At 39.8% G+C, this 26177-nt stretch overlaps 1 protein-coding gene and 1 long non-coding RNA gene across 6 annotated transcripts; one reads left to right on the top strand and one right to left on the bottom strand.

Annotated features, from left to right (window-relative positions):
* Nucleotides 1-18220: 18220 nt before the first annotated feature.
* LOC133917389 (acetyl transferase GW6a-like) lies at nucleotides 18221-20116 on the top strand. Its single transcript, XM_062361291.1, has 3 exons — nucleotides 18221-18639; nucleotides 18760-18914; nucleotides 19049-20116. The coding sequence occupies exons 1-3, from the start codon at nucleotides 18355-18357 to the stop codon at nucleotides 19902-19904; spliced, it is 1296 nt and encodes a 431-aa protein (XP_062217275.1). The 5' UTR covers nucleotides 18221-18354; the 3' UTR covers nucleotides 19905-20116.
* Nucleotides 20117-20459: 343 nt separating this feature from the next.
* LOC133918498 (uncharacterized) lies at nucleotides 20460-26144 on the bottom strand. Of its 5 annotated transcripts, none has more exons than XR_009909779.1 (4): nucleotides 25200-26144; nucleotides 23506-25071; nucleotides 23277-23417; nucleotides 20460-20941 (listed from the first exon to the last, which is right to left on the bottom strand). It is a non-coding gene; the product is annotated as an uncharacterized LOC133918498 (long non-coding RNA). The 5 variants fall into 5 exon arrangements; XR_009909778.1 differs by having other exon boundaries at nucleotides 23506-23590; nucleotides 24306-26144; XR_009909776.1 differs by having other exon boundaries at nucleotides 23506-23684; nucleotides 24306-26144.
* Nucleotides 26145-26177: the final 33 nt, after the last annotated feature.

A 26177-nucleotide genomic window follows, 5' to 3' on the forward strand; every position in this document is an offset into this window, starting at 1 on the left:
ATCCATTGAATTAATATGAAATAACTATCAATTTAATTAATTATTATAAAAATAGAATATAATACTAAATAATGATAAATAAATTCATACCTAGAATATAAAAACTTAAAATCGATTATCTTAAATTCACTAAGTAAATTGGAGCTCTAGCTTATTCAAAATTCATCATCATAGAATAAGCACCTATTTTCAAAATATAGAACAATCTAGCAAGTAAAATAAGTACAAATAAAATGTAAATGAGCTTACTAACCTAGATAATGTATACCTAAAATCAATTATCTTAAATTCACTAAATCAATTAGAGCTCTAGCTCCTTCAAAATCCATCATCATGGAAGAAGCAATAATTTTCAAAATCTAGAGCAATCTAGCAAGTAAATCTAAATAAAAATGAAATGTAGATGAACGTACTAACCTTGGAGCACCTATATCACGTAGATTTCATAAAATTTTGAAGCATCGTCATGCAAGCTCGCCACAATGAGCCGTCGCGCGCCAAGTAGAACAGAGCTCCTCTGCTCTGCTCGGGCGTAGGGGCTAGAAAAATGACTATATACTATGTCACATCACTGCTGGTTTTAGGAGCCAAACAGTACTGATATTTCTTTATTACTACCGGTCCACGACACCAACTGTAGCATCTAGGCCTCTAGGTAAGTGGTAAGTGTTTCGGTGATTAATGACAACCGTATCATTGTGACTAATGCGTATGTTTTGAAGGGAATCAAATTTTTTAGTTCACAATGATTGAATGGGTTTTCTTGGTCCTCATGGAATTCTATTGGTCGATCAAAGGATATTTGCGTCAAGATTAAGAATCTTCTAGTTTTAAGTGTCACAAGGTGATGAAGGACACTTAGAGTAGACAAAGGTCTCTTTTTGTCTTTTTGACCGTACTATAAAGGGGGGCTAACTGTTGTAGCTTGACCTAGTTGAGTATAGACATTGTTGAATGCACACTTACGAAAATCTAGCACTAGGTAGCTCATAGAAGCCCATGGGTGAGATGTTGAGAAGTTAGAACTCAAAGTTGATTGAATTGGACAAGTTCTAGAAAATTTGTTCTCACCGAATTGTCTGGTGCGAGAAGGTTTAAACTCAAGAACTATTTTCCCTCTCTGTGAAGGTTTCAAATGACCTCACCGGATTATCCGGTGATTGGAGGAATTTTGCACCGGAGCATTTAACAGAAGAGTCATTCTTCAGAGAAATTTGAAGTTGCATGCACCGGATTGTCCGGTGATCTGAAGGACGCATACACTGGACTATTTAACAGAAGGAATGTTTTTTTGGAGAAAATCCAAGTTGAATTAACCGGATTGTCCGGTGACATAAGAGAGTTATAACCGGACTATTTAACAGTGACTTAGTATTTTTGGAGGAAATGAATTATAAGTCACTGGATTGTCCGATGATACTATGTGAACGAATACCAGAGCATTTTGCAACGGTTATTGATAGATGTCAGACAACATGTGAAGAAAAGTAGTCTCACCAGATTGTCCAGTGCTGACAGAGGCATGTGCACCGAACCATCCAGTGTTCATAGAAAATGTGAATGGTTGGGAAGGGCTAGATTTGGACCTCTAGCCTATATATACCCCCTCACTTGACTTCATACGTCTCTCTTGCAACCCAGAAGCGTTCATACATAGTTGGTACCATTTAGAAGCAAGGAAGAGCACTTGAGGTGATTTGCAAGTTCTTAATTGAAGATTAAGGACTTTATTAGTGCTTCAAGAGTTACGAGTGTGCATCTAGCTGTTGTTTAGGCTTGATAGGGATCAAGTGAACCAGTTAGCTTGTTACTCTTAGTGGTTGGCAACACCTAGCCGGTCGTGGAGATTGGAGGTGTTCTCGGTGAGCTCTTGGAGGTCTTGTGGGAGCCCCGGGAAGCTCCTGTACTTGGTTTGATGCCCGCCAATCCGGAGATGAAGAAGTGGCAATCACTAGTGAGCACTTGAGTTTTGGTGACTCAAGGAGGAGCGACATCCTTGTGTGGATGCTCCAACGAGGATTAGTGGAGAGTGCCAACTCTTCGATACATCGAGAAAAACTCGGTGCCCCCTTTTTCTACTCTTGTTATATTCCACGTTTTGCTTCTAGCATTTCCTTCATGCAAGTTCCAATTCCGCACTTTACTTATGTTCTATATGCTTGCATGTTTGTACTTATCATTCTAGCTTACTAGGTCGTCTAGTTGTTTTTATTCTTCTAGGCTAAGATTGCTCTTTGTTCTAGAATTCGGTAGTTGATTTAAGTTTTTATTAGTGCTCTATTCACCCCTCCCCCCTCTACGGCCTTTAGATCCTTTCACCATCTGACAGTGATGAATCACTACTGGTTCTTAGAACCAACCGGTAGTGATAACACAAGTATCATTGCTGGTCTATTACATTAACCGGCGGTGTTGTATCACTATCGATTTGTAATAAAAACTGTCAGTGATAATGCGTATCACTGCCGATTCTCAAAGGCTCAATGATTGATCAACTGGTGGACCTTGTGAACTGATGGTGATACCTTATTACTGCTAATTATTTTTGAACTGATAGTGAAAAGGGGATATGGATGATCTTCTCTGTAGTATTATATATATATATATATATGCATCTTTAATTTATAAGAAATTTGTTATGAGCTTCAAGTAGATTCCTGGAGTGTTCGGCTGCTCCATCGATTAATATATGGCCATTATTGGGATCCGATGAGTCAGCTAATTCAGCATGCCTGCATATAATAATCATTCTTGTGACATACGCATGTCACTTCAGGTGTTTGTATGTGCGTACAATAAGGAGAGGACTAGAGGTGGTTGATGCATGACCTAATGGTATATTTTGATGATTCTTGTGTTGTTGACAGTAGAGTATGATAAGTCAATAGAGTACACTGACATCGACTAGGAAAGGTGTCTTGGAGAATAATTTGGGGATTGAACAAAAATGATGAATTCTAAGGGTTATGAATGGGTACCATTGCAATTTTTATGTGCGACTAGTCGTTCAGAGAAAACAAGCTATATATCTGGCAGTTGGTTTAGTTTGGGTAGGACACTATTAGCGGAATAGTAGACAGTGGATGTGGATAGCTAGCTAAGAGACGTGGATTCTCCTATATATCCAATTGTATTTGCTAAAATAGATAATATATTATCGTATTTACAATTTTAGCATTCGTATTCGGTATATTATTTATCAAAAATAGAATTTAGGTACATCGTACGTCAAAAAACCGCAAGCCCGGTCATATTCGGTACACCGTGTGCCGAATATAGCACTGTAGCCTATATTCGACACATTGTGTGCCGAATATCAACCGTATTCGATACACGGTGTGCCGAATATGGCCTTTGCGTGCCGTGCAGTCACTAATTCGGCGCACAGCCATATTCGGGCTACAGTACCGTATTCGGCACACGGTATGCTGAATATGTCTACAGTACCGTTTCGGTACACGATGTGCCGAATATGGGTTTTCGTTGTATGGTGTACCGAAAATTCATTTTTGGTAAATAATACGTCGTATACGGATGCTAGGTTTATAAATACGATAATAAGCTATCTATTTCAGAAATACGCTCGTATATATTGTTTAATTTTTTATTTTTACAAAAATAAACTCGGAGCTGAACGGCATAGAAGAGTAGCATGGACTGTTGATGCAACGCCTGCTCTTTTCTTTGTGCACTGAGCCCCGCCATCCATCTGGATGCACACTAGTCAAACTTGGGAACATGCATTCACTTGACAAGTTCTGTAGATATCAAGTCTCAACTCTCAACACAGCTTAAATTCAAACTATGTTCATTATTAAGACAGACCTTTTTGATTCACGCACCAATCAATATTTTGGCTAGTCAAAATCATTTCACAGTAGGGCCGGCGATCATGTTGAGTCAAGATAGAGTTCAGCTTTCTAGGTGAATCATCAACATATATATACTACCGTCGTTGTACAACAATGATATTTGTACAAAGATTCCATCTTGTCTCAGATGGCTTGAAAATCCTCGTCTCAGACGGTTTTTGAGCCGTCAAAGTTGTAGTTGTAGTGCTAGTAATAACGTCTGGCTAGCATGAAAATCCTAGTCTCGGATGGTTTCCGAGCCGTCAAAGTTGTAGTGTTAGTAATAATGTCTGGTTATCTCAGACAGCTGGCAAGTAGTATCAGAGAACTAATTATTATAGATTGCTCTACAATAGAACCGTCTAAGATGCATGATTTCAGTGCTAGAAAAAAAGACAAAATAAATTAAAAGTTGCTAGAACAAAATAAAAATATTGTTTGATTGTCAGGTAACCCGAGGATTACCTAGGTCTCAACTCAAAACCTCATGCTAGTCACCTAACCTATCTACCAACTAAGCTAGCTTGTGTCTCGTGCCAAGGATCTATGATATATTGCTTTTAACCTATAGATAATACATTGACTTAGTGGCAAAATTTAAACACAACAATAAAGTTAAACACATGAACCAATTTAAACATAAGATCAAATTTGAATCATACATTCAATAAGAAATTTAAACACAAGAATGAATTTAATAAACAGAAGAGAGAGTGACTTGGATATGATAGTTTATTCATATTGAGCATATGTGTGGTATTTGTGGGCATGGAAATGTCATGGGAATGCTTGAAAGTGCATACGAGGCATATAGGTGCATGTTTTACATAGGAAGGGCATTTAAATACAAGAATAAATTTGAACTAATCTTTCCATTATATACAAAAGAAGATCACTACATCATTAGTACAGTTTAGGCTACGAATCTAAATGATATTTTCATTTGCACAAAAAAATCAGCATTTCATCTGGATTTTAAAAATGCCATTCTGGATCACAAAAACCTAAAATCTGAATTTCGAAATTTGGATTGCAAAAGGCTAAATCTGAATTGCTAAATTTGGATTAGCATATCACTCACACACTACATTATCCTAGACTTCTTCACCGGCTAGGCACCATCGTCGTTGTTGTTGTCGATGCTATAGTCACAATTGTCCTAGCCCTCTTTGGCGCCACTGCTGCCCTCCTCCTCCTCATCGGCGGTGCTACCATCGCCCTTGGTGTTGCCCTTCTCCTAATAGCCATCCTCATTAGCGGCACCACCACCCTTGGCGCTGCTGCCCTCCTCCTCGGTGCCGCCACCCTCATCCTCCTACTCCTCTTCAACGTCATTGCCACCATCGTCCTCTACCTCCTCTGAATCCGGAGGCGACGGACTACCATCCAATCAAAGGTAGTCATCAACACCACCCTTCTCCTCCTTGTCGAAGGAGAGCTCGCTTCCTCGTTGGAGGGCTCCACTACCCTCCTCCTCCACCTTGGATGTGGGCTAACTAATCAACCACACCAGAGAGGGCGGCAGTGGCAAAGAGGAGCTTCAATGGCGTGATCGGAGTGTCAGCAGCGGTGGTGGAGGAGGAAATAGGGTGGAGAGGGCGAGGCGAGGATGGAATGCATGAGGTGAAGGGGTTTTTCAGCGAGGAGGGGAGGAGCTGGTCCGTGAAATATTTGAGTCAGCGCACTAGACAAAACACATTTATTTCAAGTGGCTCGTCTCTCCACTGGGAAGCGTGTGGGATAAAGTATCCCATGCAGTTACAAAGTCTCACGATCCGGCATAATTATTGTGAAGAATAAATTGTATTCTATCTTATGTCCACTATCTCGATCTAGGTTATTTTTCATTTTAGTTGGAAACTACAGCTGAATGTTTGGGATATTGTAAGTGATTAAAGGATGTATTCCACACAGTTCTTGTGTGGCACCATATACGACATGTCGATATTATCATATTGTTGTGCGTTGAAAACTTATAGGATATTTAGCCCATCTTCAACAGATACTCTAAAAATTCATCCTCTATAACACTATTATAGCATCCCTTAACACTATTATAGTATTCCTTATTTTTTTTATCTCCAGCAGCTACCCTATTTCCTACCTTCCATTCCTCTTCTCCTCTCCCGGACCCACACGCATACTAAAAACAGTGTTGCGGGAGCCCTCAACCCGGTGGCAAATTTGCTGCCGCGTGCGCTACAGTAACTGGCGACCGTATCGCTGTAGCAGCCATACGGACGCTGCTGGAGCGGCTATTTCCAACTCGCGATCGGCATTTGCATACTGTAGCAATCGGCACAGTAAAAAAAGATACGGATAACTCCACTACTGGAGATGTCCTTACTTATCTTAAACGGTTCCAGCAATTTGTCTTATCCCAGATGGCTTCCAACACGTAAACCGTCATAGACAAGCTACCTAATACGTGCATTTTTGTAACAGTGGATATTAATCTCGAAAAGAAGTTCTTAAATGATGGCACTGGCACCTCCACTCTCACACTTGGATTCAAGTTCTGGAACTGGCTCAAGTACTGTCCATGGTCAAATTTGAAAAGGAAAAATTATCGAAGTTGCAGGTGATTGATTTGTGTTGTTGCTGTACAGTAATCTCCAGTTAGCATGCATGTAGTCGCACAAGGAAAAAAACGGCAAGAGCACGTGAACATGAAACTTGTCAGTCCACTGCAGTTGCGATGCATGTCAGTGGAGGAAAACTTGCCACCACGATCAGATGACAACCAAGCAGACAAGAGACAAGAACCTGCCACCACTCACCACCACTGATGCAATTGCTGACACTGTGCAACTTGTGAATACAATCACAATGACAATGCATCCTTAATTATACCACATGTATCTCTGAATCCATCCACAGTTGCATTTGGGAGGTTTTGATTGGACATTTTCTGCATTTGGGAGGTTTTGATTGGACATTTTCCCAAGGCTTAACTACAAGGGGTGTGACCCTGACATCGCATTGCCTTATCCCCTTATTGGTGACGTCGTTTGTGATAGGCTTTTGCCTTAGGGCAGGATGGTGCATGTCAGCATCACTAGCAACCCATTGGTGTCCCATTGGTCATTTTGGTTTTTCTTTTTTCATATGTACGTGATGAAGTCATCTTCCAACTTCCAAGCTTACTGCTATATATATGTTGACTACAAAGTAGCATCTAAAAGAAAGAACAAGCTCTTGAGCATCAAGTGGGTACAAGGGAACAAAAATTTTACTTTTTAGAGAACTAAATGTGGGAGTTTTAGTTTGACAAGTTTTAGAGTTCTAAAACCAAGAGTTAACTACTACTTAGTATATTTTCAGTCTGAGACACTATTTTCAATATTGAACAATACAATGGTGTAGTTCATTTTTCATTGTATTTGTTAGATAACTACTAAGAACTGTAAAACATTGTTTCCCTTCGCCTCCGACCAAATGGAAAAAAGTACACGAGTAAACAGAAAACACAAAACACTAAAACGAAGGGGAAAACTACTAATTTGCCGACGTCTTTTTTTGGACTTTTGAAAGGAAAAATCAGGAGCTGTACCTATCAATATATATATGAGAGCGACCTAAGAGTGACAATTGAGCGTTTACAAGTGCTATCATACTACTGACACTAAAATTAATCATTTCACCACCTTAACAGAAACTAAGATATTTTTATTTTGAGTAGTAGAGAGCAATTGATAATTTCATTGGCTTTCATCTCCTAATTAAGAGCTACATGGCCAAATGCATATCGCTAATAGCTAGTAAAGCCTCACCTATGGAACATGTAGTGTAACACTTTGTCTGCTGTGTAAAATATCATATCCAAAATGACCTTTTTGCAAACTCTTTCTGAAGACTATCAGTGCAAACTTACATAGTTCTGATCTTCTTCCGCGTATAGGCCGGAGTTTGGTAGAAAGACGCGGGGCAACACGTGAGGCCTTCCATGAAAGCTCATATCCTTTTTAAGATAAACAAAAAGAATTAAAGAGACCTAGCTGAAGTACTACCAACAATGCAAATAGGAGAAATAATCTAGAGGAGGTACAGATAGCTATATCTAGAGTAGTTAGATCGATATGTATAATCAAACTTAAAAACAATATGCATGTAAACTATAGCATGTACTGCACAACACACATTACCAGAATGGGTATTTACGAACGGATTTTAATTAAACTATATCACAGACTGTTATAGATTATGTCTTTACAAAAGTATATATGATATCAAGCTTGTTACAAATAGTTTCAGAATCGTCTCTAATACACTTACACAGAGACGGATTTTCTAGATAATCGTCTGTGCGTAGTAAGAGTCACATACGATGTTTGTTTAAACCTGTCTGTGAATACTAAGAGTCACAGATGGATTTTGTTTGAACCCGTCTATGCTAATTGTCACAGATAGATTTTTAAAAAAAATCTTTATATGTCTTCTTTCCCCCTATAAGCAAATTTGCTTTAGGGTCACACAGATACATACTTTATGATTCTCAAATTAAACATATTGACACATTGTTCAGAACATCGATCACACATATTCATAACATCAATCACACATTGTTCAGAATATAAAACACAAGCATTTATATATCACAAAGGTTAAGAACATCACACAGATGCAAATCACATATTTTTTAGAACACATAAACCTAACTAGCTATATATCAGTGGTCGATCGATGCCGTATTCTAAAAGGATGAAATGATTGACATCATGATGATGTCATCTTCCAAAAAGACGAAAAGTGATCGACAATGTCTTTGAAAAAGATGAGATGGTAGACATCATCTCAGCCTCATGTGTTTCAGCATAATGTCAACCCAAGCATCATCTTCAATTAGCAGCTCGTAGTCATCCAAATCTGGCTGCACCTTGAACCAGAATTAGACTACATTGCTACCAAACCGTCAGCCATGGTTCAGCAAGAAATGAGCATTCAAGTATGTCTTGCAATTGACAAAAATGTCTCCATTCTAAAGACCAACAATGGAGAAATTTCTATTCGGTAGAACAGAATAGAGAACGCGGTTGATAGCATACATAGGGTTGATAGAGGGAGTCTTCACAGCAGGGAAGAAAAAGAAGTCCACTAGGCTAAAGTCGATGACAAGCATCTGTGTCGTCGAAGCCACCATAGGGATAACCTCATCCTACCACCTCCTGATTGTCGTGAATTGCGTCATTGAAGATCTACTATGGAAACAAGGTTATACCATCAGTTGCACAAATCGAAGCAATGAAAACCTAATAAACTCTAACTAAACCACGAAGGAAACCATATGATACTCATTTCAGTGCAATGAAATGGATTCGGCCCCCGCCGAGATCTCGCTTCTTTGGCACTGATGGCAAGTGAGGATGCAGAACACTCATTGCTTCTCAGTGCAGTGGAACACTTAAATACGACGAGTGAGCAAGAAGAACACTCCTCATCACTTTATATTGAGGGGAGACGAGGAGGGGTTGTATGTGTGGGAACCCAAAAGAGCTTAGGGAGACGAGCGGTTTGTGTATGTTGGAAGCCAAAAGAGCTAGAGGAGACGAAAGGTCAAATTTGAAAACGTTCGTGGGTCTTTAAATATAGACGTGTGTTTATGATCCGTCTATATCTACCGAATAGACATAGATAAATATTACAAGAAACCGTCTATGTCAATATCACAGATGGATTTTTCTAAAAACCGTCTTTGTCTGTATGATAGAAACAGACGAATTTATAAAAAATCATATGTGAGTTCATTCACATCTAGATACCTGTCTTGTTACAGACACGTATATCTTAGTAACCGTCTGAGGATATTTTGTCTGTGACGGGTCCTAAGAAACCGTCTATGTCATACCATCTGCTTTCAATAATTATGTGGTAGTGACAGCAAAGTGCTGGAATCCATACAAAAGTAAGCTAAAGAGATTAGATGGGGATTTGCATGGCTGGACATCACATTACACATGCATGCAGGAACTACAAGCTACAACTAGCTAATACTACAAAATGCACACTGGCAATATGCATGCAGGAATCTCAAGATCATATGCTCAATTAATCTATGCTATGCTATGCAAGTTCTCCATCCTATCAGCTTCTAATTGCCATACTTAATTCAACTAACTACTTCTACACTTGATCTCTTTTTTGAGCAAACACAAAATTAACTATAGGCTAACTACTAGCTAGTAGATCATTTTGTTTGGATCTTTGCACAAGGCAGGTACAATGCTGATGAGTTGCTTTTAGGTCAAAGTGCTAGGTGACCATAAGAGGCACCGATATGATCGGCCACATGTGAGACCAACGTGGCAGCAGATGCATCATGCAGGCAGCCATAAAGTGTTGGTATGGTTGCTAGTTTGCTTTAGTTTTCAGGTTACTGATCAGTACTATATTGAGATGAAGATATATGCCTTATGAGCATACGTGGCCGGCAGTGAACCAAGCTTGTTGATTTTTTTTTTTTTAAAAAAACTCTACTAGGGGAGAGACATCCATCCTAGTATTAATTAATAGGTGGCATATGAGAATCAAACTTGTTTGGTTGGTGACAACCAACCCAACTGATACAAAAGCACAACTAATTCTACAGCTCCTCGCGCAAATATATATACTTCATTTGCTAGCTAAGCTCAGATATTGAAAAATGCAACGAAAAGGACATGGGGAATCCGATGGCAATCTAAAGATCTAACTATTCTTTCGGTCGATATATTGTTAGTGTCATATATAGATATATCCATGCGTCCAAATCGATCGGAATCATGGTGCATGCGGGTTTGGTATTAGTTATTGCATGTCACTCATTGCTGAACTTGTGTTCCTCTTGAGTACTTAGAAAATAGCATAAAAAACAGCAACGATTGGGACCGTTCGCGCGCACATTTCACAAGCAGTGATCCGATTAATGTGATCTTGTCATGTTGTTTCCCAAAACTACAAGAAGGATTTTGATTGGAAATCACTACAAGTCACTACTAGAAACACGATCATTAGTGATGGTTAAGGTTTTGATACCAAAGATGGGATTATCTCTCACCACCGAAAAATTATACTGGTCACTTTTTCCCATTTCCCTCACGGTCAAGAAAGATCGGAGACTTAATTATTAGTGAATCATATATATAATGCTTGATTTTTCTTTCTAAAATCACAGACAGGTGAATTTTGTCAAATCACTCTCGCCCTCGGTACGTCTCTCTGATCCATCGTGATTACCCTATACATTAGCCGATTATACATAATAATAGAGCTCTTAATTATATATATTAGCCGATTATACATAATAATTGATCATGAGATGACATGCCCAACCCAAACCTTAAGTACTGATTTTCTTACTTCGGTGTGCCTAACATGCATACGTGGAGCGAGCTTAATTACTATATGATCGAAGCCTCACCAGCTCTCATTTTCTAACTCAACAAATCGGATTTGTCTAAGATCGTGACAAAAGGCAATAAGCTAGATCGAACTGCGAATGAAACGATTTTGTGATTTGCACGAAAATTTGAAAGCGTCGCACGCTTTGAGAATCTCTGCAATCACGCATGCATACCGGATCAGGACCAAAACTAATCTGAATATGTTTGATGATTGACGAACAAATTATAATTAAGTACGAATAGTCCCTACAAAGGGCATTGTTAATTGGATTTCTTTGATCATCAAGAACACTGTTGTTAATTTTATGGAGATGGAGATGGAGATGCAGATACCGACACATGGATGAATGTACCCCTTGCAAGAGAACCTTACATGCAAACCAAGCTAATGGTCCAGGCTTAATTCTAAAAAAAAAAAAAATCAATTTGCTTAGCTAGATACGCATCTCGGCAGTTGCTCAATCTATATATGTACCAAATGTATATTTCCTCATGATGCTGTGTGGAAGCGTGCGCTACTTTTCGGTGACAGATCTTTAGTAGGTACTTGGTTTTGTAGATTCTTGTACTCTAACATGAGAAACAGAATCAACATTAGTTGCTAACAATCGTACCATAGGAAGTTATTGAAAAAAGGTCAGACTGAACCTGTTTGAAATGCATGAATTTCACAGGATTTTTTGCACGAACTTCATAGTAAACAGTTCGATTCCGATATGAATGCAAGAAAAATTTCATGTTCCAAATAGGGCCTCAATATGCATGAGTCCCAAATGACCAACTCCTCTTAAGTAAGTAACTTTATTGATAAATGTTCACATATAAGGTTCAAGCAGCAGGAAATGACCAACTTCTTGTCATAGACTTAATTATAGTGAAGTTAATAGAGGTCACCTGAGTTGGTAGAGACGTAAGCACATTATTTTTAGCACAAATTCTTAGTTAATAACCAAGTTTGAATGTTCTTAGTTGCATGAGTATCCAATAACATTTGATGAATGTTCTTTTAAGTTGCATCCGACAGGAATATTCTCTAACATCTCGATCACTATGACAGATTTATAACACAATAATGAAAGCAATTGTGTGTACCAAGTTAGGCCGCTCGAATGTGTGATACTAGTTAAACGCAAGTTGCACCCAACAAAATGTATAGCACTGTAAGCCATTTTTGGCCACCCTATTTAACACACTGCACCTTAAATAAATATTTAACGCACCGGACAACCGAAAATCACACATTATAAAACAGGAAAACCGATGGCCATAAAATCCTTAATACAAAACAAGAAATCACGCATTATAAAAATAGGAAACCTAACAACCGTAAGATCTCTATTACAAAACAGGAAAAATACTCATGCTGAAACTGGAAAATCGACGAACGGAATCCCTATTTAAAATGTTGGGTGTTATTTAACGCGCTATGCCTTAAATAATTATTTAACGCGCCGAGCAATCCTACCACGTCAAATCAGCCTGCAGTCAGAAAATTCTTTTTACAAAACTAGAAATCGCATATTATAAAATAGAAAAACTAAAAACAGTAAAACCCTTAATACAATATAGGAAATAACACATTATAAAACAGGAAAGACGACCGCAAGATCTCTATTACAGAATAGGAGAACACTCATTTTAAAACCGGAAAACCGATGAATAGAAAATCCCTACTTAAAGCGCTAGGTGTTAAATAGGTATATATAGAGAGAGAGAACAATTTAGAATGGAGTCACCGAAGGTTATATTTAGTGAGCCTAGCTCACTGCATAACTGAGCCTAGCTCAATTAGTGAGGATCTACCTCCAAGGTTATATTTCTCCTTAGTTCGAATTAGTGTCTTTCAAAGCAAATTTGTTTGGAGATGAAAACAAACTAGATGGATTGGTGCGCCTATGCCGCGCCCATCTTTTGTTACACAGAGCATGACAAAAGAAGACTAAAAAAATTAGATTCATTATTTTTGACATATCAATATTTATTTATAAATTTATCAATATTTAACACATTCATTTAATTATAGGAAAAACAGTGGTATTTTTATGCATACACATAATTTTAACATGTAGAAGACAATAATACGAACCTAACTAAATTTGTTTTATTTTTTTTAGTTTTAGATATTTTTCTATACATTTTAGATTATTTCAACCAATTTATCAATATAACTGTTATTCCTTTCGCTATTTTTCTATAATTTTGAAAAACTTCTTGTGTACATATATACATATATGGATGCATATATGTATGTATATATATATATATATATATGTATGCATACATACATGTATACATATGTATATATACGAATATGTATACGTATGTATATACGTACATATTCATAGGACCCGCATGAATAGTATCTACAGTACCTTGACCCAATTGCTTCAGTTCTTGGCCAAGAAATATATGTAATAGGTTAGTAACTTTAATTTTTTTATTCCAGCATACGTAGTTTCATTCCTTGGATCTATTTCGTGTGCTTTCATGAATCAATTAAAATGATGAAACTACCATTTTTAGATTAAAATGACGAAACTACTTAGGAGTAATTAACGGGGTAATTTTTACAATAAGAAAAAAATTAAGGTGCATAAATTCGAGCTGGCTAGGCTCGGTTCGTGATGCATCGGTTATCTATGATCATATCTGATTCCCTAGTATCCTGATCGAGTACATATCTACACAAATGCTTTGCAAAGAGTATATTGGATGCCCTAGCTGGAGTTTATAGGTTTTGCCCTATATCCCAGCTGTCTAATCAATTTGTGCCACTTGAACATGCATGAAGCTAAGTGAGCTTGGCTAGTAAGCATGCATAGAAAACAAAAGGTACACACGAGTAGAATCTCATTTCTTTACAGAGCAGTGTTCCTACGTGCATGCATAATCCATAGCTATCTTTTAACTGTGTAGCTAGGTAGCATAATCCATAGCTATGCATGCATGCCTTTGTAATAATAATATTGCATCTAGCTAGTTAATTGGTCACTACTCCTAATTAGATATAGATATAGATGGTTTTTACTCCTAATTATATGTCTCGCTGATAGATATAGACTGGTTTTAAGAAAACTCATCCGTAACATTATCACATATGGTTTCTTTTAAAACCCGTTTATGTCTCTCTGTTAGTCACAGACTGTTGAAAATGGCAAACCGCCTGGACTTAACGGTTGTCTTCATGAAGGTGAATATATAGACGGTTCATTCTAATAACCTTATGTGTCTCTCAATTATTGGTCTTAAGATGGCCATTTGGCATGAGTTTTTCAGATAGAGGCACGTGCAAGTCTTTAGATAGAGGATTGAGCTTTCTCTATATGGTGATTTTTTTAGAGTCGTCTCTGCAGCACGAGCTTCCTCTGTTAGAATACCTAGAGGTTAGTATTTAACTCCTTTAGCTCCAAATTGGTAGCTACATTTAGAGAACCATTGCGTCCAAATATGTGAGCTTCTGTTGAACTCTGCAGAGCTAGCTTCCTTTGCTAGGTGATTGTTTAGAGCATCGTCTGCAGTGCAAGCTTCCTCTGTTGGAATTCTTAGAGGCTAGTATTTACTTTCTTTAGCCCCAAATTGCTACATTCACATAACCATATATAGCTTAGAAATATTTGAGGTTCTGTTCAAGATTTCATATATACACATCTGTTGTCTTTTTCCAGTTTAGGACCATTATGTTACCTTTAAAATTTGCACTTCAAACAATTCTTTAGGTTAAAAATTCAATAATTGTTAACTTTTGGAAATTGCAGATGGCCGACAGAAGCTGAATGTACCTAGAGAATCGTACTTGTGATGAGATCCTTAATGGCATAACTGGATTCATGCGTGTTTCCGAGACAGATATGTTGAACAAGAATGAGCAATTTATATCTTGTCCATGTATTGATTGCAGAAATAAGAGGAAGTTTCCAAAGGCATAGAATACACATGCACAGTTGATTATGGGTGGATTCACACCGAACTATACATGATTGACTAAGCATGGAGAAGAAGCCGTGAATAACCATGATAACGATATGCATGAAGTACGAGATCCTGAGTGTGATGTGTATAAAGCTACTATAGACATGGTGAGGGACATCGAAGAGATTTTTTATGACTTCATAGACAGAGGTCATGATATTCTTGAAAATTTGGAGTAGATGGTCCGCAATGCTGAGGGGAATGATGAATACAATGATAGAGAGTTTGCTAGATTTCAAGAATTTGTACGATAGTTGAAGGAATCTTTATATCTGGGCTGTGAGGAGCAATACACGTTGCAGTATGTGGTACTCCTACTTTTTAAATTGAATGCAAACAATGGGTGGTCTTATAAGAGTTTCATTGTTTTGTTACGTCTGTTAGCAGCATTGCTTCCCAACGGAAATCTGCAACCCACATCCACGTATGAAGCAAAGAAGATAATTTGTCTCTTGGGATTGGAAGTGGAAAGAATTCATGCTTGCAAACAAAACTGTATTATTTATCATGGAGAATATGCGGACTTGCAAGAGTGCCCTGTATGTGGAACCTCTCGATATAAGCGTCATAATGATGGGGGGATGCCCATAGAAACAAAGGACCTCATGCAAAGGTAATGTGGTATCTTCATATAATTCCTCGGTTGAAACGTTTGTTTGCCAACAAAAAGAAGGTCAAATTGCTTCGTTAGCACAAAGAGGGCCGTAAGAATGATTCAAACCTGTGGCACCATGCTTATTGTGTGTAGTGGCGAAACATTGATATGAAATTCGGGGAGTTGACATAGAACTGAGGAATGTTAGGTTTGCTTTGAGTATGGATGGAATGAATCCTTTTGGTAATATGAACAACAAACATAGCATCTGATCAGTAGTTTTTTACGTATACAATCTTCCTCCTTTGCTCTATCAGAAGAGAAAGTACCTGATGATGTCAATTTTAATCGAAGTGCCAAAGCAACCTGTCAACGACATCAGACCGTCAGTGGATGACCTTAAAATACTCTGGGCAGAAGGTGTCAAGGTATGGGATGAGTACAAATAAGAGTACTTTAGTCTACATGACATGTTGTTTTGCATAATCAATGATTTGCTGGTCCTTAGTAATTTATCCGGTCAAACTATAAAAAGGAAGCAAAGCCTGCCCCTAATGTTTAGGTGTTACCGAGAGTACGTGGCTCAACAACTCAAGAAAAATAGTGTACATGAATCATTGACAGCTTCTACCCAAGTCGTATCCATATAGGAATATGAAGAAATAATTTTATGCCACAAGAGAGAATGTGATAGCTCCTAGGCATTTCAGTGAGCAAGAGATCCATGATCAGGTGAAGAACATCAATATTGTTCTTGGAAAGAGAAAACGATTTAGTAGTGATGAAAATGTCATGTGAAAAAAGAAATTGATTTTTTGATAGCTACCTTACTGGACACATTTAGAAGTTCAGCATTGTCTCGATGCCATGAACATCAATTCATTTGAGGTTCTTTTCCTATTGTAGCACTTAAATTTATATTGTTCTTGCATGCATGTAGAGCTTTTGATGTATACATCTGTCTCAAACGAGATCCACAGCCGAAAGGATCAACCAAACTACACCATTCCTTCAAATACTCGTATCGTAAAATATTTTAAATAGGTTCTTATTGTTACTATGTGTCCAACCTATTTTACACAACTATATTTCTATGTTTTCCAGTACTACCAGGAACAACCGGGCAACTCATATAGCTTCTACATTGCCTACAACATGCAACGCATCACTGAAATGAGAAGCCATGAAGATCCAAAGATAGTACATCATCACTTACAGGTCAATCTTGATTTACACATGCTCATTACTTATATATTTTTTTTACTGGCATACTTTCAAACTACCAACTGCAAAACTTGTTGAATCTGAGGACGGCTCGCCCTTTTCTTACTTTCTCGAGTAATAAATAAGAAACAGGAGTTTCATTTAAATTGGTGATGCATGGCTGCGTTTGAACTATGAGATGTGTATAGACAGTGTGGATAGTGTTGTATCTAAAGTGTATGCTATATGTGCAACTAATTTGGCAATAAGTTATGTGTGTGTGTGTGGAAGAGTGTTATACATTGTGTAACTTTGATAATGAGTTCTGTTTAATTTTGTGCTTTGTGATTGTCATATATGTATGTTATATTAATTGCCTATATACATGGTTCATAATGTTTTGATATTATAGTATGTCCAGATGGCCGCCTGAAAGCAAAATTAGTGTGGTGGTTAAAGACATACATACGGTTTTTACACTAATACTTCTAAAATATACACACACAAACGATTATTAAAGTAACACGTCTTGAAATTTGACCTGAAAGACAGTCTGTGTCACACGACACAGACGGTTTCTTACGAACTCCGTCTCAAACCATGAGACAAACACAGACAGTTTCTAAAATCCCTGTTTGAAACCTTTTGAGAGGCACAGACGATTCTGTAAAAGAACCCGTCTGTGATAGTACATACATATAGATGGTTACTAAAGTAAATCCATTTATGATACTTACGAAACTGATATTTGTGTAGCCATATTACAAATATAATTGTTAATCAAACCCATCTACGTATACTTTTATTATAGATGGAGTAATACTCATTAGTGAAAAGCGTGAAAATACAGACACTTTGCACAAATGGAAACTAAATCTATCTGTGATAGGGTTTAACAACACTATGTGCCAACCTATTCTGACGTAGTGTATTAGATAAGCACAAAGACATATTCTATGTCATGTTTATGTTGGGTTTGCCATCATACTTAACAGCACTTGTTAATCCTTCAATGATCAAATCAAGCTCATAATCTATTATACAAAGGCACCATTGTTTTCTTGTGTCCCTTTGCATATCGTCCGTTGATTATTGTTTTCTCCCTGGCCCCACAAACCCTTCCTACTCTCTCTCTCTCTCTCTCTCTCTCTCTCTCTCTCTCTCTCTCTCCACTTCTCTTCTCTCTCGTGTCAGGGTGTATAAATGCTCAGTTCCTTCCCTCCCAAGTCCTAAGTGAGAAGAAGAAGAAAAAGCACTCAACAAGAGCTTTCAAGAAGCTTGTAGCTGTATTTGCTTGCTCATAGAGAATAAGATATAATCATCGACAGCTACCTTAGCAAGAAAGAGGTCAAGAGATATGGGAGTGATGGACGAAGCAGAGGCAAGGAAGAAGACGATGATAAGAGTGAGGGAGTTTGATGTGGAGAGAGACCTCCGGGCCGTGGAGGTGCTCGAGCGCCGGTGCCAGGTCGGCCTATCCGGCGACCAAGGCCCCGACGCTGCCGTCGCCGACCATGACGGTGGCGCAGAGAGGAAGAAGACGAGGAGCAGAAAGAAGAAGAAGAGAGGCATGTCGCTCTACGTCGAGCAGATCGGCGACCCGTTTGCCCGGGTGCGCCATGCGGCGGACTACGTCATGCTGGTAATTTCAATACACTAAGCCACAGCATGCAACCAGCAGCCACCATTGATGCATCAATTTGACCTTGTGCATGCATGGTATATTCACCATCAATACTGATGTTGGAGTTTGTGTGTACAGGTTGCTGAGTATGGGGAAGAAGAAGAGGTTGTCGGAGTGATCAAGTCATGCACCAGGATGGTAAGCAGAGGGAAGAAGAGGCAAAGCTTCAGCAGCTCCAAGCAGTATGTGAAGGTGGCATGCCTTCTTGGCCTCAGGGTATCCCCCTCTCACAGGTAATTAAACTTCTAATCAATCCGAGTCAATTACTACTCACAAATCATCAAGTGTTGTGTTGACACATTGCGTGAGCAATGCGACCAAACGCCATGAGCGACAGTGCGCTGACAGATTATGTGTACGTGTGCAGGCGCCTCGGGATCGCGACGGAGCTGGTCCGCCGCGCGGAGTCGTGGTGCGCGGCGCGGGGCGCAGTGTACGCCACCATAGCAACCACCGCGTCGAACGCGGCCTCGCTCTCGCTCTTCGCCGGCCGCTTCGCGTACGCGCCGTTCCGGCGGCCGGTGTTCCTCGGTCACCCGGTGCACAGGCACCGGGTGCGTGTCCCGGGCGCGCACCGCGTCCTGCGGCTGCCCCCACCGCTCGCCGCGGCGGCCTACGCTGCGCTGCTCCCGTCCGCCACCGCAGAGTTCCTCCCCGCCGACCTCCCCGCTCTCCTCGCCCACAAGCTCACGCTCGGCACGTACCTCGCCATCGAGCGCGGCCCCGACCCGGCGCTCCCGCTGTCGTTCGCACTGCTCAGCGTCTGGGACGCCACGCGCTCGCTCCGCCTCCGCCTCGGCGGAGCGCCCACTATACTCCGAGCGTCCCTGGCCGCGGCGCGCGCGCTCGACCGGCACGCGCCATGGCTGCAAGTGCCCTCCGTCCCCGACATCTTCCGGCCGTTCGGTACCTACCTCCTCTACGGCCTCCGCATGTCCGGCCCAGAGGGCCCGGCGCTCCTGCGCTCGCTCTGCAAGCACGCGCACAACGTCGCGCGCAAGAACCCGGCGTGCGCCGTCCTGGCGGCCGACCTCGGGCCCGACGACCCGGCCGTCGCCGCCGTGCCGCACTGGCCCAAGTTCTCCTGCGACGAGGACGTATGGTGCATCAAGAAGCTCGGCGCCGCCACCGCTGTCAATGGCAATGCCGGCAACGATAACGAGGACGACTGGACAACGTCGCCGCCCGCCGGCGTCCTGTTCGTGGATCCCCGGGAGTTCTGACGCTGGCCCTGCAAACAAGAATCCGACAAGTTTTGATTTTTTGACGACCGTGTAGATGCACCATACATACATGACAAGTGTATGCCGCAAATCAATGCATAAGTTGCATTGCATCTCGCAGCTCAGAACCCAAATAGTGCAGCAAGTAGCAACCTTCATCTGTTTTTGGCTCTGAACTCTGAACGGCAATGGGTGGTCAGTTTCTGCAGATGTGCAGCACTGGGCCGGGGATTGGTCACCAATCTCTCAAAGATGAAGATGTCAGAGTAGGATATATTGCACTTAGGGTCTCTTGTACAGTCATGAAACATAGGTGATCCTAGCTCAGCTAGTCAATCAAAATTCAAATGATTTTTTTTTTGTATAAGACTTGCATGAACTAAAAAGCAAGAAAAAATTTACAAAATTTACATGAAAGTAAGTAACAGCGGTAGTAACCAGAGACAATTGTAACCTGCCTAAATTCGAGTGATAAGGATTACAGAAGCAGACCAGCAGCAACCTACTCTAACCACTTTAGGGTCCTTGATATAAATAATACAATCAGTAGTTATCATGTGGAATTTATACAGTCCATATCATTGACTGAATGAATGAATAAGTTTCGATTAAGGTAGTGAATAATGGCTCAACACAGGATATATATTCCAGTAAATCTTCTGTTTCCACAAGATCACAAATGCCATATATCCTAGATCAAATCTCTGAACCTTGAAAACAAAAGGCTTCCATGCATCAACTTGATGGGTCCAGTCCAATGCAGCTCACAAAAAGAAAGTGCCATTTCGAGATCATGCCGTGACCAACCCCAGATAGCAGATGAAGGGACTCATACTCAATTCGTTTATGCTCAGTATAAAGCAGTGCACATCTTCCTCAAGGCACTGGTCAGGCCCTACTTGAAATTAATAATAAGGTTTTAAGGTAAAGATTTTTCCAGACCATCACAACAGAAACAGCTAAATCCAAACAAACTAAGAACAAAGTAATTCTATGTATGTGGCTGAGTACCTGAGTGTCCTTTGTTTCTCCAAAACCTGAAAAAAAAAATAGCCATTACAAGTTAACAGTCACTTCTTTAGCACCATTTACAGACACCATAGCGAAGAGATGCGAAGGGAAAAACAAACTATTAGTTTGGTAGAAAAGAATTAATCTGTATAGAATACGACAAAAATAAATACAACTGCAAGGTGGTTGCAAGTGACACTGGACAACAATATGCCGGTCAGGAAAGTGATTCTGAAATGCAATAATGCTAACATAAAAGCAACTACATGTCAATGCCCACTGGTACACTTAGAACTGACGTAAAGCATATCAATTCTAACATAGAGTTGCAGAAAATTCATTTTTGAAATGCAATCTGAACAAAATAGAAAATATTCTAGATGCACCAAGAAAAAGTACAATTGTTTGTCATAGCTTCTGAAATTTTTTCAAACTATTCACAGAATATTCTTTGCATATTGTTTGGTCTAAAGAACTTCCATAGATAGGAGGCCATAAATTAAAGACGGAAGCATATCTGTCGTCAGGCATCGTCTGCAGATTGAGAATAAACTTAATTAGTTGATCCTGACACGATACACCTAGATCTCATAAAGACAGACTGTAATGTGGACAAGAATATGCATAATCAGTCCAATCTGCTTACATGACACTATGCAACTAGATCTAACAAGAACTGCAATTGGACAAGGATAAGCAAAATATAAGTCCAATCAGTTATTGAGCCACTTAAGCAAAATAGAACAGAACTTCTAAAAGGAAGAAATGAGGTAGACATAACAAAAATCTACTTTAAGCCACCTTGTAGGTGAATGAGGAATGTGCCCAAATAGAAATAAAACAAATGGTAAGTAATAAATACTACATAGCTAGAAAGAATAAAAGAACAAAGAAAAGCCAACACCAATGAAATATTAGTCAGTGAATGGTTCTGCGGTTGGAAACTTTATTTTGCACACTCCAATTGGCATAGAGATCATTTTCTGAGATAGTAATTTACAGGAGAAGACTAATCGCGAACGGTGGATAGGAAATTCACATCAGATATTTCTCTGAGGGGTTTGACATATGCATTTTTTTGGGAAAGTGAAAGATTGAGAAGAATCTAGATGATCATGCATTTTTGTTTTGATCTACTTTATAATAGATTGCTTAGGGGCATTGGCAAGCCTATATTGGTTTTGACTCCTTGTGCAAACAACTCTGCTCAGAAAAAACTCCAAGTGAACCAAAGTTAGGTCAAATTTAAAACAATGAAATGATTAACGATCTTATCATAGCATAATTATACACAATATACACCTTAAGACAAAGCCTTGCCATAGCTATTATGAACGAATGCATATCTTGTTTGTCTTTCTAATTCAAAAGTTAAGAAATTGCAATTTGCAATATCATGATTACGTAACGCTAGATGATTGTTTTGCAACACTGATAACAAAGTATATGCCCCATGGGTTGTCCCTCAATATGGACAAACTTGAATAATGAATTAGGATCTCATGGGAAAGAACTCTTCCACATATCTTCCCTAAGGTAATTAAAAGAAGTTCCTTACATTAGAACAGGTTTAAAGTTTATCAACACTTGATGAAAAGGATTTTTCACAATTTGAAGAGCAGACAAAAGACATCATGGCCAATAAGCATTACAAAATATGAAGGTTCGATAACACTTTCAAAACAGTGTGTTATGACCCTTAGATCATAAGAGGGATAAACACCACAATTGTGAGTGAGGAGGATCGGATGGTGACGGCTGAAGGAGAAAGAGGAGACCACGGACTCGGAGGAAGAACCTTGGGGGAGGCTAGATCAATTCTTTCTTGTTGCTTACCCAAAGATATGACAATGCCACACTTATATTGCCAGACACCTAACAAGTCTAACTAATGCAACAAATCAACTAAGGATAAGATCGAACCCAAACATGAATATATGTAACTAACTAAGGTGGCCATGAAGATAAGCATGCATGCATGCTGCCGACATCCTTGCCTCAGACGGCCCTAAGGGTGGCTGTTGCTCCATGTGTGCATTCCCCTTATGGGTTTGGCTGGGCAGGCCACACCCATGACAGAATGCCTCTCAACTAAGATTTTCACCGTTAGGAATTAGACATTTCACACAGCAGACATAACATTAGGAACCGTCTTCAGACCAAATCCTTCTTGATCACATCTTCCTTGGGACTCGTGATGGGGACTTGGTTTGGATACCAGAATTGCTCGTCAAGAAACTACAGCAGTATCGATCAAAGGAACCAAATTCATCTACAGAATTTGCACTAATCCAAGTTCAAGTTCAGACTACAGACTAACAAAAGAAATTACCAAAAAGGAAGCATGCAAAAATTGCTAACCTTTATCTGTCGAGCATTTTCAACGATTGCTCTGAACTTTTTTCTCTGACAAGTGAGAGCTGGCAGTGCTGCGTGGTGTCACAAGCTTCTTCTCATTCATCTTAGAGGCAGAAGCAGGGTTAAAGTCCATGAAACATTTCCCTAGAAATTTGTTATAGATGTTAGCCATTGGGAATGAATTGTGCATGAATTAATTTCTTACTTCCGTATACAACCAAAGTACCAATACCTGCAGATGTGTCTTCTGTTGAGTACCTTCAGGCCATATAAGCTCAACTAATGCACTAGATAGGACAGGTGGCTCAAACAGTATCCTGCCAATTGGTGCACATTAAAAACCAATGAACCCAAATAACCCCTTTTTCAGACAAAGGGAACAGAAATCATGAGAAGTGACACTGCAAGGATCTGTAGTAAAGATATTAAAGAGGCAGTCAAAACCCAATAGCTCAGTTTGATTCATGACATATCACAAGATATATCTACGTAATTAGTAAAGCAAGTGAAAGCATCACATGTATCAATGTAAAACAAAAGCATATATGGCATGGTGTGCCTGAATAATGTCTTGCGTAGTTCCACCTTGATACCTGCTCTGCAATTTTCAGCTTAACAATGTTGCCTTCTCCCCCAAGTTTTACTGTGAACAGAGCCCCATGATTATTAACTAGTGCTAGTTAACTAATCAGCACAACAAGAGTAAACGAAACTGTAGATTACACACATGTCAAAGATATAATCATTTTGCTTAGTATTGTGCAGGTCAGCAAGAAACAGGATACAATTCTGAACCAGGAAAATGGTCCTCTAATGGAGAAAGAACGTGGCAGCAGTTGGACCCTTACTTGCAATTGCATTGCATCACAAAATCTTACAGAATGAAAATTGACAATGACTGGGCAAACATTCAGAATGGGCGAAGATTTCAGATCATCTCAATCAGATCTGATGCGTTTTACAACCATCAATTGAGCAATGAAGCTTACTAGGTGCAGCGAACAAATTGACGAACAATTTCAAGAAGCTCACCAGTGATCGGAGTCACCCACACGCAGCTCTGCCTGCCCTGCACAAACTAAGCTCCCAGTCTTGCTAGTGGAAGCCCAGCTCTGAAACGACTCCGTAGATGTGTCCGAGAGGCACTTCGCCGCGGCGCCACCGCCAGCACTCTTCTTTGATTCCTCCTCTTCCGAATCGGCCAATACATTTACATATTGGGTTAAGTAACTCAAACTCACCCCGAATTCAGAATTTCAAATTCAAACCCTGCATTTAATTTGAGCATGTGCATTTTGGTTTTCTTGGTGTTTTGGCTCTTTGTGTGCTGATTTGAATTTGAATCTAATTCGAATTCAAATCAAATCTCTAGCCTAAATCTATCCCTAATTCAATTCCAGATCTATCTCTAATATAAATCCACAATTTCAAATCCAGATCCAATTCCAAATCAAATCTAATTCTAATTCTAAAATTAAATCCCTCCTCTCACTGAGCTGTTATGAAAGCATGACAAAATAGCCTTGGAAACATCACGGTACTTCACATATTACCCAGCTACGCATAGCATTTGCAGAAACCAAAGTCCATGTTGTCCATTGGATAATTTGCTGAAAGGAGGGACCTTTCTTGATCTCACTTCAAATTTAAAAAATTTCACCTATATATGACCCATGGTTATATACATATTTGTGCATGCCCACCAGGCGTGATAGATATAGACGATGTCCACATAGAAATTCAAATAATCCAAATACTAAAAACATTTGGCATGGGCGCTATCTCTATCTCCACATAGCTGTGAAAAAACGGAAACGGTTGTGAGATGAAGCAAAAAAAGTGAAAATGATTGATACTGTAGATAATGAAATTGAGTGCTAGCAATAATTTCGAACTGACAGACAGTGAGAGTAACATTTTAGAAACCTTTTGTGTAGGCTATAGTCTCTGGAATGTCGAAACTTTTCGCCATTTATTATTCATAGCAGGGGTTTCGGCAATGTTGGCAACTTGAGATATGTCAAGAACTCAATATATATGCCAAATATGTACATGATAATCATAAAGATTAGCCCTTGTTCGTTGATAGGCAGTGAAGCAAGGCAACTATGAAATGATGCAACAGAGGAAAAAATAAACAAACAAACAGGAACTGATCTCAAAGGAAGCAAAATAGGGATGAGTTGCACTTACAAATACCAGCGATTGATGCAAGCTATCTCAACATTGAAAGAACCAAGTTACGTCGCCGTACCAAGGGCCGGGTTAGTATTTTATTACAAAACACTCAAGCTAACAACAAGCGTAACCCCTTCGCGCCGGCCGCTCCCCAGCGACTAGCCTCCTCATAGATCTCCTGTAGGAGCATCGCTACCCCTGGTCGAATGCCATCGAAGACACACCGGTTACGGTGCTTCTAAATTAGTCAGGCTACAAGGATCACTAAAGAATTAAGACCCTTACGAACTCTCTTGGGAACTCTGATCTGCGCAAGCCGCCACCAATCCTGGAAAACAGTCTCGTACCCATCCAATGCCAAAGTCTGCAGGCCCACACGCTGGAGCGCCTTGAACCACACCTCTCTGGCGAACACACAGTCCGTGAGCAAGTGTTGGACCGTTTCCTCTGCCTGATCGCAAAGAGGACAGCGAAGGGGGTGTTGCAGCCCGCGACGCGCAAGACGGTCCGCCATCCAACATCTGTTTAGCGTGGCCAACCATAAAAAGAACTTGGCACGCGACGGTGCCCAGGTCTTCCAGATCCTCCTGAACGGCTCAAAAACAATAGCCCCCATGAAGAAGCTGCTATTGGCCGAGCGACTCAAGAACTCGTCAGAAGCTGAGGGCAACCACACATGCTGGTCCCAAACCCGCAGATAGTCAGCCGACGCCGGGATAGCAAGGC

This window comes from Phragmites australis, chromosome 5, assembly GCF_958298935.1.
Source record: "Phragmites australis chromosome 5, lpPhrAust1.1, whole genome shotgun sequence".
Classification (NCBI taxonomy): Eukaryota; Viridiplantae; Streptophyta; class Magnoliopsida; order Poales; family Poaceae; genus Phragmites; species Phragmites australis.